The following is a 17,579-nucleotide window of genomic DNA, read 5'->3' as shown; positions in this document are numbered from 1 at the left end:
ATCCCCAAACCCCCAACCAGAGAAAGGCTGACCAAAATGAAAAGCAACACCTCTCCCTGGTTCCAACAGAAGATCAGGGCAAACTGTCACCCTCCAAACTGGGAAAACAGGGAAATCCAGGGGACCAGAGCTTCCTGTGGGTAGAAGCCACTTCCAGAGCCGGATGGAAACACTTAAAGGGTAACTGACTAGTTGCTGGAGTTGAACATGGAGGAGCTTCAGTGGCAAGGGCCCTGGGAGCCCAGCCTTAGGAGGGTCCTTGCACTTTCATGAGTAACATCTCAAGGAGCCCTGCCATTCTCCAGGTGAATATCAGAGAAAAACCTGCTCTTGCTTTGATCAGAGGGAAGAAGTGACCACATTAGAACAATTCCAGAGCATTCCACTCTCTTTTAACAGTGGTCTGCCCGCCACAGAACCTGTTTTAACAGAGCTTAGACTGCCTGCATTTCACCAGCGCTTAACCAACGTGGGGAAGGAAAAGCCCGATGCCAGGTATGGTTAGCGTACTCTCATCTAAAAGTAAAGGTGAGAACCCGGACTTTTGTGAAGGTCGCAGCCCAAGGACACGTGCTTGCTGAAAGACTGAGACTCAGGCACAGGGCCGTAGGGCACTGCCTTCCCCCTACGCCTCCCCGTCACATCAACAGGGCTCCTGTATAACAACACGAGATCACAGCCGAACGAACCACAAGCCTCAGCCACTACTGAAGAAGGAGTCTCTAAGGAAACCGCAGAGACAACAGGAGAAATAAGAGCGAGGACCCAGAAGAAACTTCTGCCTCTGACACCCACAGGTACAGCAAACAGTAAACAGGCTAATTCCTGGCCAGACCAACATAAAACCTCATACCATACACCAAAGGTCCATTTATCTCAGCTCCTGTTACCCGATACATCATATTCAACCCTTAAGAAAAAAATTACAATTTGCCATCAGAGCAGAAAGCCCCAGCAAACCCCTTGCACAGCAGCTACTGAGCTCTGCACAGTGAAGGTACAAACAATGCCTAATTAAAATGGAAGACTGCTCAGCGACAAGAGAAAGGAGGCAGCGTGTCACAGAACACGTTCTCAGTAGTTATGTATTTAACTAGCACAGAGAGACACAAACATGGACCATGTGGACTGAGAGAGAGCCAGGTGGCAGAAAGGATGGGAGCCTATCACTGGGTCTAAGGCAGAGGCCCCAGCCGGCGCTCCAGCGAGGGAGTCGTCCACAGGTGCGGGGGGTCTGCAGTTCCTGACCTTGCAATTCACACTGCACTAAGGTCCACGGTGTGTCAGCTGCCTGTTGTGTATTATATAGCTCTTTTTTTTTTCTTTCAAGCAACCCATCACTGTGTTTTTAATACCTCTCTGAGTTGTTTTTTTAAGATTTTATTTATTTATTTTTAGAGACGAGGAATGGAGAGAGAAGGCAGAAACATCAATGTGGGAAACAGCAATTGGTTGCTTCTTGCACATGCCCCCCAACCAGGGACCTGGCCTGCAACCCAGACAAGTGTGTCGACAAGGAATTGAACCGGTGATCTTTCTATTCGTGCAGGATGACACCAACCCATTGAGGCACACCAGTCAGGGGTTATCTCACTGAATTTTAACGTTTAAAACTCAAAACAGAAACAGTAGAACAAAAATTCTGACCCTCACACCCAGGTCAGGCTGGTAGGAAAGGAGAATGAACGGATAACCGCTGTGGATTAGACCTGCTCTGGATTTCAAGACCTGACTCCAGTCCCCAAGGAACTTGGCGGTGGGAATGCGGAGCACACGTGGGCTATAGCCAGAAGTCATTAATGCACGTGCAACCCGCCTCCCACGATGGGTCTTCTTCGGAGAGAAAAGCCAAGCCCATATTGAACAATGATCTCATCCCGAGGCCTGAAGCATTCCATTCAAATTGTTGGCTCAGATGTCACAAAATCTGCTTTCCAGCGCAATTAGTAAATCTAATCACATACATTCACACTCTCAAGAGGTCCTGATTGTTTGGCAGTGACAGCTTGGGTAGTCATAATCAACGAAATTAATGCCACTATTTTTAAAACATGAAAAAAAATTCTGTACAGAAAAATAAGCCCCCAAACCGTGAACCGTGATCAAAGAAGGAATACAAATAAAAGCAAGAAATAAAGCATTTAAATGAATTATTAGACAAAGAGTCATTGTAAAGCCCCAGCAAGGCTGTGCCTTGGGTCCTTGTCATTCTAAATGGATTCTGTGCTCCAGATAACCGAGAAGGAAAACGTCACTCAAAAAAAAAAAAAAAAAAGGCTTCTTTACATGAAACTTGTGTTTAACTGGCAACATATAATTTCACTTAAAAAAAATTAGGAGCAATTGCTGTTGAAGGCATTTCAGGGACAAGGGGAGGGGAGGATCTGTCAGCGCTATGGGAACAAGAAGTGATGGGCCACCAAGCTTTGTTCCAACCATTTGCTTCATAGTTAAGTTTAATTACACGTTACACACTGTCCTGTAATTATGTCGCCTGGGAAACTGCTCATTTCCCTCCTTGAAATGTTAGAAGTTCCCTAATTTATTTTAAAGACTCGGCATTGCCTCCATCAGCACCCGCCTTAGTGAGTGTGGGATATTCGACTCCTGTTTCCTTAAAACACAGGCTGGTTGGCGGCGGGGGGGCCCTCGTATGGCCTGACATGCAGTGCGGAGGGTCGACTATGCTGGGGTCCCCAAGAACACTGGTCCAGGGTATTTATAATAATATCTGATGGCTTTTTTTTTTCTTGAATACCTGCAGCAGGAGAATCTGAGAAGTGCACCATTCCTTTTCACTGCTGTTGGGAGGCTGAAATTAAAGCTCTTTATTCTCGGCAAGAGAATAAATACAGAGCACAAGATAAAGCACCTGCTCTCGAGGACCTGCCACCAAAAATGGAAAGACTACAAACACTGAGCACATAAATATGAAGCCCCCAGGAGATGGAACATGAATCATGTAAGGCTTGATTGAACTGGGAAAAAGAAAAGGCAAGTAAATGACTGAACACCTACTGTGTGCATTTGGAATTTTTCAAACGTCACCTCATCAGTGGTCACTAACTCCAGCCCCGCAGGCACCAGGCAGATAACTAGGATACGGAAAGGAGCCAGACAGAATATAATAGGGAGTTCTGGCACCTGGTTGTTTGGGGTGAGAATGGATGCCCTGCCTATAGGCAAGTCCATCACCTTCCCATTAAAAATACTGGGCCAGTTGAACAAAACACATTCACAGGACTCGTTTGAACTGTGGCTGCAACCCCACATGAATCTACAAACACCGGAGAGGCATAGGCTTTGAATACTGGAAGTGGACTATTTGGCGTTCAATTTAGCTCTGGCCCTCCCTTAGCTGGGTGATCCTGGGCAAACCACCCAGCCTCTCTGTGTCGGTTTCCTCGTCTGTAAAATGGAAATGGATGTAAAATGGAAGTAAGTGCCAACTCCACAGGGGAGGTTGTAAGAAATTATTAAAAGTGTTTAGCGTAGCTGTTACCTCATAGCAAGCTCTGTGCTTGCTATTAATTATGTTTATAATAGAAGAGAAAAATTGAAAAGTGTCCCCCAAATGGCTTTGAACTTGAGGTAGACCCCAATGGACAGAAGGATCTATGTACTGGAAGAAGAGGGGACAAAGGCTACCTTATCTCTCCATCTCTGAAAGCACTGAAGGGAAGCTTAAGAATAATACATGTTAAGCACTTACATTTTAAGTTTTAAAACATGTAAAGGTCCCAAGATGGGAGCCTCTCTCCTCCTGGGTCCTCCCTGGGCGTGTTCCCTTCAGTGCCGCCTAAACAGCCACACCTCCCATGTCCCACCGGCAAGCTAGGATCTAAACCAATATTTTCCCAACTATTTTTAATAACTATTGTTTACTATTATGCATCATGAGGAGGAAGACTCCATTGAAAGGTTTTGAAACAGTACATACACACTTTAAATTTTTCATCCTTCAATAAAAAGGCTACAACGAAAGAACTTGAGAAAAACAATTCTTAGGTACAAATGTCCATTTTTCCCATAATCTACTTCACTGATGTATCATAAAGTTTTGTTTTGATTGGTACAGTTTTAGGAACACACCTGTGTCCTAGCTCCCAAGTGCACAAAACCATTGTAATCAACCTCATTGGTAAAGGAATTTCTATTTCCTTGAAATTCATTATCTTCTATCCCAGTCACCCAATGTGCAAAGGTATTCCAACTGGAGGAAATGTTCATCATAAATTATGAGGTATGTTGAGGCAGGAGCTGCAGGGTATATAAAGAAAAAGTCTTTTTCAGAATTTTCTTTTTATTTTGTACTGGAAGCCTCAGCATTGTATAACTTCTGCATTCAGCGGGGTAACAGCCTCATTGAAATCACATTTTGTTTACGACATAGCATCAACCCAAGGAAAGAACAGACACATGTGAGAGGGGTCGGGTCTGCTCTATTCCATATAGGAGACCGTTCTGTGTGGCATGGACCCAGCTCCCACTCGGAAAAGCCAGTGGGGAGCGAGGTCCGGCACACAGCCGTGGGGAATCAGGCCTGCATTGTACCCAGGCCGCTTGGAGACTTGCTTTTTGCTAAAACTCTCCCACCCTGGATGGAGGCAGCAAATATTCACTGCATATCTTTAAAGTAACTTCCTAAAATCTATGCTAAACCTTCCAAGGATGAGTGTAACCAGTTCAACTACTTTTCCCTTTACATTTGCAAATATCCTTCAGTTCTGATGTAATTAGCAACATCCTCTCCTTTGTTTTCTGTGAAAGGTAACCTCCTAAAGCGAACCGTGCATAGTAAATGAGGACCATCCTCAATGTAATGTGCCCTGAGAAGCAATAAAGGCCTGTCAAGGCAAGGGTCCCTGAGCTCTCCTCTTGAGAGAGTGGCCCTGCTGCCCCTTTTCCTCCACAGGACTCAGTAGTCCATGTGAATTTGTCCATTGGTGCCACAACACACAGATCCCACGGGGAAGGATCCGCATCAATTCCATGCTGACCCAACACCAGGCTACTTCTCTAAGAACTATTTAAAATTAGGCCACTGGGAAAGGAAGTTAAGTCCTAGTGATTCTGAGCCAGTTAAACACTGATAACTTATAAAACAGTGGACTGTGTACCCGCTCAATATATTGTGGAAAGCTGTAAAGAAACAAAGTTTTTCTGACTTGGTAGATGCATGCAGGGTAGGTCACATCTATATAGGAAAAATCCAGAAGTTAATGAGATACCAAAGACGGAAAAAAAGAAAACGAAAACAAGATGAAACAAAACGAAACTAAACCAAACATCCTACTCTCCTCCTTCGCTCGCGGTTCTAATTTCTGGGATCTAGGAACCTGACCCGGCCTTCCTGGTTGGCCACCACGCCCGCTGTGCAGGGCACCGCCTGGCAGGTGGTAGGTACATGATAATATTTCCTGAACGAGTCAGTGAATGCATACATGTGAAAGGGACCTCCCTTCCTTTCGCTAGACACTTTTTGGCATCTAAGAAGATGAACCGATGTTGTGTTCTGTGTGAATTTGATTTTCCTTGAAACAAAGATAGAAACAATAAAAGAAATGTCTCATTTGCATGCCTCTGGCTGTTATGGTTGCACAGGGGAATAGCCTATCTGACGTTCTGGGGTCCGGGGTTGGTTATGCACAGCACCCTTCTGTCCGGCTGTAATGCCAAGAGGGTGCTGGGCAACTGACAGCAGGTTCTGAACTCCCTCGACCTTCTGCAATACTTCTGCATTACTTCTCAGGTCACTAGTCTGAAATCTGGAAAGCCTTGCAGAGACACCTTCAGCAGGCTCATTTATTCCTTTACACAATTTAAATCATTTTGGTGTCAATCAAACACTTGGTAATATGGTGATATATAGGAAAAAGACAGCCTTGCTTTTCAAAGCATGTACAGTCTAATAAAGGCAATGTGGTATTGCACATAAAGTTTGTAATAGAAAGGAATGGGGGGGGTGCTGCCTCTCCTACTTCTAAGAGTGACGGCCGATCACTCTGGATTTAGGAAGATCATAACTGAACGCAGATGCTTGCTTGACGGTCCCATCAACGTCCCATGTTTTCTACCCACTCCTCCTTAATTCAGTCCCCTTTCCCTCCACATCAAGGCCAGACCTGTTGTGTCCGTCACACTCCAAGCCCAGAGACAGAAGGCTTCAGGCTGGAAAGAGCCCGAGATTTGAAGGTCAAAGACATTGGTCCCTGTCACCTGGCTGTCTGACCTAGAGAGACTCTGCTCCTCTTTAAGCCCCAGACCCCAAATCTATACGATGTAGTAACAATGCTTAAATCATAGGCTTTTCTTGAAAAAAAAAAAAAGGGGTAATTATACTGTTTCTTGTGTATATTACCCAACCCACACTAAGTACTCATCTTCTCTGATCAAACAAGGGTTGGGGATTATTCTGATGAAGAGTTCACTTCATCCTGAAACCACTCTGTTTGTTGCAGCATTTTCCTTAAGTGTTTTTTAAGGGTCCACTTCTACCTCAGAGCTGGCCATCAGGTACGTAGGAACCTTAGGTTTTCTTGTCATTACTTCCTACTCTGTGGCCGAAACTCGGCTCCCGCAATAGCCAGCATGAGTCTTGAACCCGATGAAAACCCAGTCATTTGGGCTTCTCTGTAGGTCCCCGTGAATGATTAAACCCATCAAGAATGTGTCAGTCCAAAGGTTTTACCTCCAGTAGCGACACGGAGCTTATTGGTACAGAAAGAACAAAAAAATAATGGTAAGAAGAAGGTGCGCAGAGCCCCGCCACGCTCAGTGCACGTCACTGTCCCGTGTGTAGACTGGTGATGGCACTGCACCTGTCACGGGGGGGCCGTGGTTGGGGAGCTGGGAGAAGCATCGCAGGGAAAGCAGAAGCATGCATGCCCGGAGTCAGCAAGGCCCAAAAGTCTGAAATCACGCCAGGACTCCCGATTTGACTGCAGGCACAGGGCCTGCTCGGACTCTCAATCCCTCCTCTCCTTCTGTGCCTGCCCTGGGGCGGTGGGGGGGGTGGGTAACTCAATTACATCCACTGCTCCCATTCGGGCACAGCTACAGAGTTTATTAAAGAACACATATGAAACCAGGCTGCTGGTCAATACATTCATGTTCAAAAACCTACCTCCAGGTAGTAACTGCTAAAAGCATGAAGGCCATGCTTCTCAGATGATGAAACATAGATTGATCGTTGGCAAGAGACCGTTTAAGAAGAAACTAAAGAATCTTTTTACTCGCTTAACTGACAGGAAATTATGAAAATCCACCCTGTGGCAGGTTCCACAAGAGGTGGACTTGTGGGCTGGGGGTGACCCCAGAAGCCTTCTGAACTCAGTTCAGAAAGGTCATCCCAGTGTGGTCATGGAGAGTGGGTTAGAAGGGACCAGGACCTGGAGTATACAGAATGGAGTGTCTACACGGATTTGATCTCTGCTGCCCCTCCCCCACTGCCTACCAGACAGGTCCACCTACACAGGTGTCCCGTGTGCAGACAAGGGTCTCGTAGCTCCAAATGAACACCCCCCGCACAGCCACGCACATTTTCATTGATGATGCCGCCGTCCATCCGCCCGCTCAAGCCAGGAATCTCCCTCTTTCTTCCTCTGAGACCGTGTGGTTCATTTTCGCTCAAAAATAACTCATTCAGGCTGCTTCTCCCCAGTGCCACTGCCACTATCCTAGTTCAGGTTACCATCGTCTCTCCATAATTTCCCAAATTTTATTTTCGCTGCTAGTCGCAATTTCTCACATTTGTTTTCTGGCAGAAGAGTGGTTTTTCTAAAATTAACTCTCATCATCTTTATTTTAAACACTTCAGAAATTCTTCACTGCTTTTAGGGTAAAGCCCAAACACCACCCTATAGAGAGCTAAAAGATTCCTAACGAACTAGCCTACTTTTGCCTCTCCAGCCCTGGTCACAGTCGGCTCTCCCCGCCGTAGACATATTATGATACTATTTTTGGTTCCCTGAACAAAGCACATGTCTTTCTGCCTTTGCTCACTGTTCTCCTCTGCTTAGAGTACTCTCCCACCCCCCTTCCCTTCACCTGATTAAGTAGAACCATCCAACAGACCTTAGAGTAGGCACCACTTCCTCCAGGAAGCTTTCCCGATTTGACCTCCACACCTGTGTTGATGACTGTCCTCTGGGTCCCCAATGTCCTCCCTCCCCAATCAAAATACATGCCCAGTGACTCAGAAAGTGCCTGATATTTATTTCTTCTTCACTACACCCCCACCGCACCCTCCTTCCCATTTCTAGACAGTAAGCTCCTCACTGACAGGACTCGTGAGTGACTTGGCCCTTGGGGAGTCCCTGTCCCCTAGCTCACTGATGGACATTGGGTGGTTACTCAGTAAACCTGTGCAGCCTGAGTGATTGGAAAAAAGGTCCAGAGAGGGATCATGTTCTTTTGATGGTCAGGCAGAGGGAGCGAAACCCACTGGAGAGACTAGGAGAGACAGCCAAGGGGAGAAGCAGGACAAGCAGCAGGAGAGAAGAGTGAATGGTTACCAGTGTCCAGTGCGGATGGGAGGGCGACAGATGAAGGCAAAGAAGACTGGCCTGCATCACTCTGGACAGTGACGGGCGCAGCCGTGGTGCAGGGCACGGCAGAGAGAGTGGCAGGCGAGTCAGAACAGGAGGCACGAGCCGGCTTGGGGAACCACAAAGGCACAGTGTGCGAGCCACCGTGATGGTGGAGGGGGGTGCCCAGCTCAAAGAGGGAACATTTGTGCGTGTGCGCGAGTGTGCGTTACAATTTCTTTTACAAATCTCACCGCAGATCTGCCTGGCAAAGGGGACGGCGGGCCTATAACCAGGGACAGAGCAAGTGTTTACTGAATGGCAGGGAGAAATAATGACTAAATCACGGCACTGAGGCAGGAAATTTACCTGGTGAGAAAAAAAGGCAAATTTTATCACAATGTAAACTTAGCAAGAAGAACTCATTTTTATGCTGCAGAAGAGACTGCTCAGCTCGTAGACCAACATTTAGCTGTCTGAGCTGCCTGTTCCCAGGGCCCTCGGCATGCAGTCGCTGCCGTGTCTGCTTTTGCAGTCACCAGGGACCCTTCCTGCAGAACGTCTCAGACCTCAGGTACGCTCCCATGACCTCGTCCACGTGCACAGCCTCAACTTCCCATCCAGCCAGATCCAGCGTCAGATGGGACACAGAAAGGGACACTTGAGAAAATAATGGCATGTCAGTTATAGGAACATCTAACCAGTAAGTAACAGGGCATGTGGGCAAAAAAGGGCCATACTTTCAACAAATAGGTTTTTTTTTTTTAAATCCTCACCCAAGAATTGATTTCAGAGAGATATGAAGGGAGAGAAAGAGAGAGAAACATCAATTGGTTGCCTCCTATACACACCCCAACCAGGGACTGAACCTACAACCCACCCAGGTATGTGCCCTGACTGGCGATTGAAACTGTAACCTTTTGGTCTGTGGGACGATGCTCCAACCAACTGAGCCACCCGGTCAGGGCACAAAAGAACTGTTCTTCCTTTAAGTCCCTATTAGACATAAAGTTCTATCAGGTTTCCAGCAAATCATTTCACTTACACAGTCTAGAGACCACACTGAAGAAAATGGGCTGAAAACATAAAATTACTTTTCACAAGACATAGTCTTCTTATGCAATTAATAATATATTCAGCATCAATGAGCTCTAATTTTAGGAACATTCACCCACAAACATTAATCATTAATTCTAAATTCAATTTCTACACGGCTTCTTTTCACATGCAATTCTCTACGGCTGTACTACACGGTGTCTCAAACATATTAATGGACTTCTGTGAGAGCAGATTATGTTCCCAGGAAAACAATCTGTGCAATTAATATACACACATTACAAGCAAAATAAAACTTTTATTAAAAAAAGACAATTTTCTTTACCAGGTATGTAAATCAAACCATCATGCTAAATGTTATAAACTTATACAGTGGCAATATATGTCAATTACTTCTCAATAAAACGGGAAGAAAACAATTTTCTTATGGAAGATTGCGTTTCTGGCCAAGCACCTCATCTCACATTTCATAGAAATGCACAAAGTCCTTCGTATTACCAAATTACAAATAATATTTCAGTAGAAGTCAAAGCTTATCAAATTACATATTTAGAAAAACGCATCAAGTGAAAATATAGTGCCCACAGGGAACTCTGAGGCCTGGCGTGACTTTTTCAAGGGGCCGCTGCTGTGGGTAGGATGATTTTTCATCATGAAGATTGTCCCTGAATGACAGGTTGGGGCCAGTAGCACCCACAGAGCATGGTGATAGCCGAAGGAACTCACCCACACATTTCCAAATGTCCCCCCAGAAGAATATGCTCCCTCGTCTAGACAAGAAATTTTAGCCCAGACCGAAAGGAACCACGCACATTCACAATGCTAGGCTGCTATACAACCTCGGTGCTGGGCCTCAAACCCCAGTGTCCAGGAAGCCGGCGCCACCACGAGGGATGAAGAGAAAATACGAGCCTACGGACTCTTCCCTTATTCTAATTTCAGCCCTCCTCTTCCTGCATTAGACAATTCATTCATCACTTTCTAAGCAGCGGGCCAGCCATCCTTCGAACTGCTCGCCAGTTCTCTTGTCCCGCGTATTCATATCCTACCCCTTGTCAATCTCCGATTGATTACACCTCATCCTGCGCACAGGCATCAGGTGTCAGCACAAATCCAGGAACTCCTGTGGAGCAGCCGGAAGGACAGACCTTCTCTGTCACCATCCCGAAGGTCCCCTTCATCCTCCCTTGGTCCTTCCCATACCTGCACTGCTCAGTCAGCAGGCGGCATCTTCTACTCTCCCTTTGCCACACCCGCAAAGGGATCCACCTCAGTAGCTACAGTTTCTCTTTGCTCCCCACCCCCATTCTTCTCTGCTTAGCTCACTGTGTCCCCAGCATTGCACTGAACAGAAGCAGGACCAGAGAGAATCCTGAGCCTCTTTCAAGATGTGGAATAGTGCAAGGGTTTCCACCCAAGTCGGAATCGTGCGGCTTTTTGGTAGATAGTTCATTTCTCTTCCTTGTTATTTATTTCTAAGAGCTTTTGTCAAGGTTAAACATTGAACCACATAAAATAGTTTTCCAGGATTCCTGTAGTTTTAAATGTCATCATATGGAAAGTACTTAGAGGTTAAAGGTCTTTACTTCGTTGCCCCTGATTGACTTCATTTCAATTTTTACTGGACTGAGTAATGCAAACCACCACACCTGAAAGTCTGAAAGTCAAGTTCGACAGGAAACCTGCACCAGTGGGGAGGGGCTGCAAGCTTACCCGGATGTAGGCGTCCTGATGCTGTTTGGCAAAGTACAGCATGTTGTCCAGGGCTAGCATGCCAGGCGGGGTCTGGGTGAAGTCCATGGCTGGGTTCACGTGATTCTGTGATGAGAACAAAATGTTTGGTCAGCCTCATTCCTCAGCAGACGTCACCGGGCACCAGAGGTCTGGCTTCCTCCTCCAGACCCAAGTGCCATAAGGCAAAGGCCAGATAACCAAGTAGGAAGGACATATTTTGTTTACATGGAAACCTGTTGGGATGGTGGGGTCGGGGAAGGGGCTTCTTTCTCCAGGTGCTGCAAAACCAGCTTTCATACCTGGGGTTAGGAAAGTCATCAGAAGGTCAAAGGATAGGATTGTTCTTAGATGTAACACCTCAGGGAAAAAGAACATAACGCAGCCCTGGCTGGTGTGGCTCAGTGGATTGAGTGCCGGCCTGTGAACCAAAGGGTTGCTGGTTGGACTCCGAGTCAGAGCACATGCCTGGGTTGCGGACCAGGTCCCCAGATAGGGGCGCACAAGAGGCAACCAAATATGGATGTTTCCTCCCCTTTCTTTCTCCCTTCCTTCCTCTCTCTCTAAAAGTGCTGCAGTGGAACCAACAGCATCTGGGGAGAAAGTCCGGCCAGGGATGAAGCCACATCTCTGCCTTTGACCTTTCTGGGTCTTAACTTCCTCATGCCCTCAAGGGAGGGTAAAGCCTGACCACCCCAAGCCTGGGATTTGTGAGCTGCCCAGCGTTACACCGTCTGCAGGCCTCTGGGCACAGACACTTGATAGGAAGCCCACGTCCACACGGTCCTGACCTCTGGCTGCCCTTGGGGGCTGCTCTGGCCCACGGTCAGCACCCACAGGGCGGCAACCAGGGAGGCAGAATGACAGTTCCAAACACGCCCAGCGAGTTCTCCACATGATCGAGGTCACCCAGCAGATACCACAAGACTCTTGTCCAGCGTGAAAAGCCACTCTCCACCACTGATCATCAAAAACAATCACTAGTATCTGCCCTGAAAATTCACATCTGAATGGTGGATGGTTTAAGAGAACTCATTACTTTGTTAAAGAGCTGAAAAATAAATGTTTTTACCTCGAGTAAAATAAACTGCTTTTACCTCGTAATATAGGGAATCGGTATGAAACTACATATTTTTGTTTTGTTCCTAAATACTTCTGAATAAGCAGCTGGGCTCTCTGATTTGCCGGGGAAATTCTGGCTAACTGTCATGTTTTTCTAATTCAAGTTCAGGAAGGCCTTCCGGTTCACTTGCTCAAGGCTCAAACAACCCCCACTTCCGCATGTTATTTAAGGATGTACGTAAGCTGTCTCTTCCATGCCAATGACATTTCTGAAAAAAGAATTTTATGAGCTAACAAACAAACCACTGGCCACAGTTCCGCAGTTTCAAGAACATCCCTATCAGCATCTCTACAGCAAGTTAAGTCGGTGTAGTGACTCCAATATTTTCATTTAGCATTTTATCCTGAATTCATTTATTAGGGCGTTGGAGAGTTTTTAAAATACCAAAGTACCACTATGTATAAGAGAGATAAGACCTCATGAAATAAATATAATTGTGACAAAAATGCAATCCACTGGACACAGCAAAGACGGGGACCTCAGCTTTAATCTGCTATTTCTTGGGGTAAAGTTTGCATTCAATAGTCGGGGGGGATCGAACTGCTGGCAATAAATGTTACGAGGTTGCTGTTTAAAAAGTAATTTGCAATTAAAGACTTTATCGTATTTTTAGTTCTTTGAAGGAAAATAGTGGAACTTCTCCCATGACACATATATGTATTGTTTTGACTTTGATCCACTAGATTTTCACGAACACAAGTAGCATTTTAAAAAGCTAATATTTGCTGAGTCATTCATGTTCTTCACATTATCAGCTCATCCAGTAAACGGGCAGTGGGCACTACGGTCCCCGATGCACTGCGGAGGGAGCTGTAGCTCCAACGAGATCACCGCCAGCCCACTTGGTGCTGCTAGCACTCAGACTCTGCGTAGCCTGAGAAAAGTTTATTTGAGGAAAGTACAGGCTAATCAATACTAGCTGCTACGCGGCGTGGTCCAGCCAACAAAGAAAAGTGTGTCAGATGGAAGGGAGAGAAACATGGCAGTTCTTTCAGACCTATTCCAGTGTTGGTCTATGAGCCTATTCCAAAAGTAAATACCCAAAAGGAAATCAAATGACAAAAATTAGTTGTTCTCTGTCTAATTTGCACAACCCCCCAAAGCTATGTGTTCGTGAAGTTGACCGAGGAGAAGGTCCCCACAGCTCAAGAGTCATCAGTCTTATTTGAATTTGCTCCCAGGGTCCCCTCGAAGCCTCCTTCCATCAATCACACCCCCCTTAGGCACACATTGGGGGCAACAGACAGGCCACCGCTACTTTCCAAAGGCTTTCCAGTTAAGAAACAGTATAATTTATTTTTAGGATTCTTTTAAAGGCACATATAGCTATTTAGCAACTGGTCCCAGCAAAATGATGCCCGTGCTGTGCCAGGCATTCTGCAAAACACCTTGCATTTGCCAAATCTTAATTCTCATAAAACTCCAAAAAAGTAGGCTGTATTATTATTTTCCACGACAGATAAAGAAACTGAGGCACTGGGTGTCTGAGGAGCTGGCCCAAAGTTTAGGGCCAGAATTTGACCACCCCATTTATAACTGTATCAAAAAAAATACCTTGGAATAAATTTAAGCAAGAACTAAAGTCATGTACTTGGAAAATGATAAGACACTGAAGGAAGAAACTGAAGAAGATACAAAGAAGTGGAAGCATATACTGTACTCATGGATAGGAAGAACTAACATTATTAAAATGTCCATACTACCCAAAGCAATCTATGGATTCAACACAATTCCTATCAAGATACCAATGCCATATTTCATAGAACTAGAACAAATACTCCAAAAATTTATATGGAACAATGAAAGACCCTGAATAGACACAGCAATCTTGAGAGAAAAGAACAAAGCTGAAGAATCATGCTGCCTGCTATCAAATGATACTACAAAGCCATAGTCATCAAAACAGCATGGTACTGGCATGAAAACAGACACATAAATCAATGGACTAGAATAGAGAGCCCAGAAATGAACCCATGCCTCTATGGTCAATTAATATTCAGAGTACAGACTCTTAACCAGGACTTTAGTTTCAAGCTGTTGAAGTTCACAAAGATGTCCAATGCAGAAGTCCTTGATTGTTGAGGTTCTCCTCGGTCCACATTATTCACGCAGGCAAAGTGGGCCTCAGTCCATCCTTTGTAATAAAAGCTTTAATTTCTCCATCCCACCCAGACAGAGCAGACCTAAGTCTCTCTCATGTTCAACAAACCATTCCTATTGTCTCTGGCAAATAGGGCTGCTACTAAACCAAAGTCAGTCAGAAAATTTCCTTTGATTTTCTGGGACTTGCCCTAAATTATAAAGCATCACTGCATTGTCCAATGACAACAAATTATTTTTCTCTCTCTTTTTTTAACGCCAGGTCCCATTTCCCAGCTCCTCGACCCTTGAAATTATTGCTTCTTTTTTCCCCTTTGGTTTTAATGACCAGTGAAATCATTTTACAACCATGAATTTTGATAGCAGGAAGACTGTAAAAATTACAGGCTGAAAGACTGGAAAGCTTTCTGCACAGTGACAAAAATACTCCGAAAACCCAGCCTGGCCAACAGTACCTCCCTCCTGCTTTATTATTTATGAGATGCTTTGGATGCACATTTATTTTCTTTCCTTGTTCTGTGATATTTTTCCCACCTGTCTTGAAATAGAAGCTGCGTGAGTTTTGATAAATGGCTTAAAATTTTCCCTTGTTTTACAGCAAAGGCTGCATACGTCTCTACATCCTCCTGAAATGCCATTTGTTAGGTGTGTAGAAATGCTGCTCCATGAATCAGTCCGACAGGCCCTCAGCCCCTACAGAAAGGGGAGTGGCTGCCTCCTGTTCCGAAGCAGCAGGGTTCTTCACTTTGGGGAAATGACACAAACCCTGAAGAGAGGACAATGCATTTTTGCATAGTGAGCACGCTATATAGCGGGTTTCGGGTGTTGCATTCTGGAGATTTGTCTCTCTGCTGTGACCCACGTGCCAATTTCTTAGCTGAATTATTTCAGTGACACACCCACAGGAAGGTTCAAGGTCTAAGACAGAGCACGGTTCAACCCATTCCAGGGTCAAACGCCAAGGCCACTGGAGAGCTGGAATGGACCTCAATATAACCCAGGCCAGCTGCCTTATTTTACAGGCAAGAAAACTGAGCCCTTCGTGGAAAGCAGGAGTGCTCAGACTTGAGCAGGCATCCGAATCTGCTGGAGGGCTCGTTATAGCCCCACGCTGGCCTCACGCCCACAGTCTCTGATTCAGGAGGGTTGGGTGGGGTCCCTGCATCTCTGACAAATTCCCAGGGGATGCTTCTGCTGCCAGGTGAAAGCACACTTTGAGGTTCATGGGTGGCGAGACTGGCTCATCTCAAATAACACAGGAAATATCAAAGTCAGATCCGAAAGATCTGCCATCTACACCCACTAATTCCTCGAGTCCTGTGCAGCATCTACCACACCGGGCTTTGAACCCACTGGTTCCAAGTTGCAAATGCATTTTAAATATACTTGCTGTTTATCTCCTTGATGCTTTGGCCTCTCCATGGGAAAACAGACTCCTTTATTCAGAAAAAGGAATTACAATCGAAAGCCTTTCCCTTCTACTGCTCAAGTTTCTGACAAAAATAATATGTATTAGTACCTCCACAGGGAAGGCAGGAAACTGTCATCACTCAATATTTTCTGCCCTTGAATGCTTCCTGGATGCGGGAGCAGTGTCGCAAAGCCTGAATGATGTTTGAATGATCTGTGTTTTTCAATTACCAATGTCATGCTAGACCTCCATTAGTGTGGAGGATAATAAAGAGCTGATTACAATAATGCTTGCCAGGTGGCATATCATGGGGAGAGAGCCTTGGAGAATTTAGGAGTTAATATTTGTGCAATATGAATGCCTACATTTGCTGAACAAATACAGCATTAAAAGCAACCTTTAAAGCAAATCACACAGAGTGAATATTCATTCAGTTCATGAAAAGCCATATCAAGGGTATTGCTCGAGGCCAGTCGTTTCGGGTCATTCTCTCCAGGGGGAGGCAGAGCACCTGGGAGCTCTGTCCAGCCGCACAGGCCTCTCACTCCTCAGCCCCCACCCAGAAGAGATGAGTATGTGGGCATTTCGACAGACTCCTTAGAAGAGCAGCTATGAACTTTGGATGCCCTGGAAAATCCCCTGGGGGAGCTTTGAAAAGTCCTGATGGGCAGGCTGTACCCCAAATCAGTTAACTGAGAGGAATTCTTGGTTTGAGGATCAAGAAAATGGATTTTTGAAGCTCCCCAGGGGACCCCAATGTCCAGTCAGGGTTGAGAACACTTCCCAAATCAGTGAGCCTCATGTTTGGGCATGACCAGAGTCTCCTAGGGGGTCTGTTTGTTCAAACAGGCGGCTGGGCCCCACCCCAGAGGTCCTGATTCAGCGGGTCTGGGCTCCGCCTGGGAATTTGTTTTCACAGAAGCTCCCACATGTTGCTGGTGGCCTCTGGACCACCCTTTGAGGAACCACTGCTCTAAAGCCGTCACCCCGTGTAAGAGACGGTGAGGAATCCACGCCCACTAGTTGATGGCGTTGGCGCCCTGATTCCCTGTCCCAAGTGTTTGGTTAGACAGTGACTTTTATTGAAATGTGGGCTGTAGGTGGGACAAGCTTTCTCTGAGTTGACACGGGCCCAGGACTCTCTCACCTGGCTTCTTCCCACACTTACATATTTGATTTTGTGATCCCCGCCCCAGAGAGTCCTCGAAGTAGCCTTTAGAAATCTTTGGATTCTGGCCTTTGACTCTCTCCATTAAATTCAACAAAAATCAATAGCATGGATGAGAACAAAGAAGCCATGCCACCAAGTCTGACCTAAGGGTGGGCGAGATGGCGAAGATGCTGAACGGTAGAAAAATACCTGTGACCAGGTGGGACCAGCAATGGTGGGCATCGAGCTGGCACTCCAGACGCATGATCTCATTTAATCTTCCCAACTACCCAATGAGGCGAGTGTTATTAACGAGGTAAATGTTCTTCTCTTTCCACAGTTCAGGGTCAGAACTTGCCACTCATACAAGATCACAGCTGCTAACTAGCAAAGTCACCACTTCAATTCTGTAACTTCATTTCCTATTTAGGTTCAAAGGTCTTTAGAGAATAAGAAGGTTGGCCCCATTAGCAAGAAGAA

General features: G+C 45.8%; 1 protein-coding gene across 4 annotated transcripts in view; it reads right to left on the bottom strand.

The window, feature by feature from the left end:
* The window catches only part of ELMO1 (engulfment and cell motility 1), a 468,564-nt gene that overhangs the window by 222,492 nt on the left and 228,493 nt on the right, over positions 1-17,579 (bottom strand). For all 4 annotated transcript variants that reach the window (XM_053925918.2, XM_053925919.2, XM_053925917.2 and 1 more), the window contains one exon: positions 11,298-11,402. In XM_053925918.2, the coding sequence (XP_053781893.1) occupies positions 11,298-11,402 (105 nt within the window). The remainder of the gene's footprint in view (positions 1-11,297; positions 11,403-17,579) is intronic.

The sequence above is a fragment of the Desmodus rotundus genome, chromosome 6 (genome assembly GCF_022682495.2).
Source record: "Desmodus rotundus isolate HL8 chromosome 6, HLdesRot8A.1, whole genome shotgun sequence".
Classification (NCBI taxonomy): domain Eukaryota; kingdom Metazoa; phylum Chordata; class Mammalia; order Chiroptera; family Phyllostomidae; genus Desmodus; species Desmodus rotundus.
Note: the sequence above shows the minus strand (reverse complement) of the source record. Positions and strands in the feature narration are given on the sequence as shown.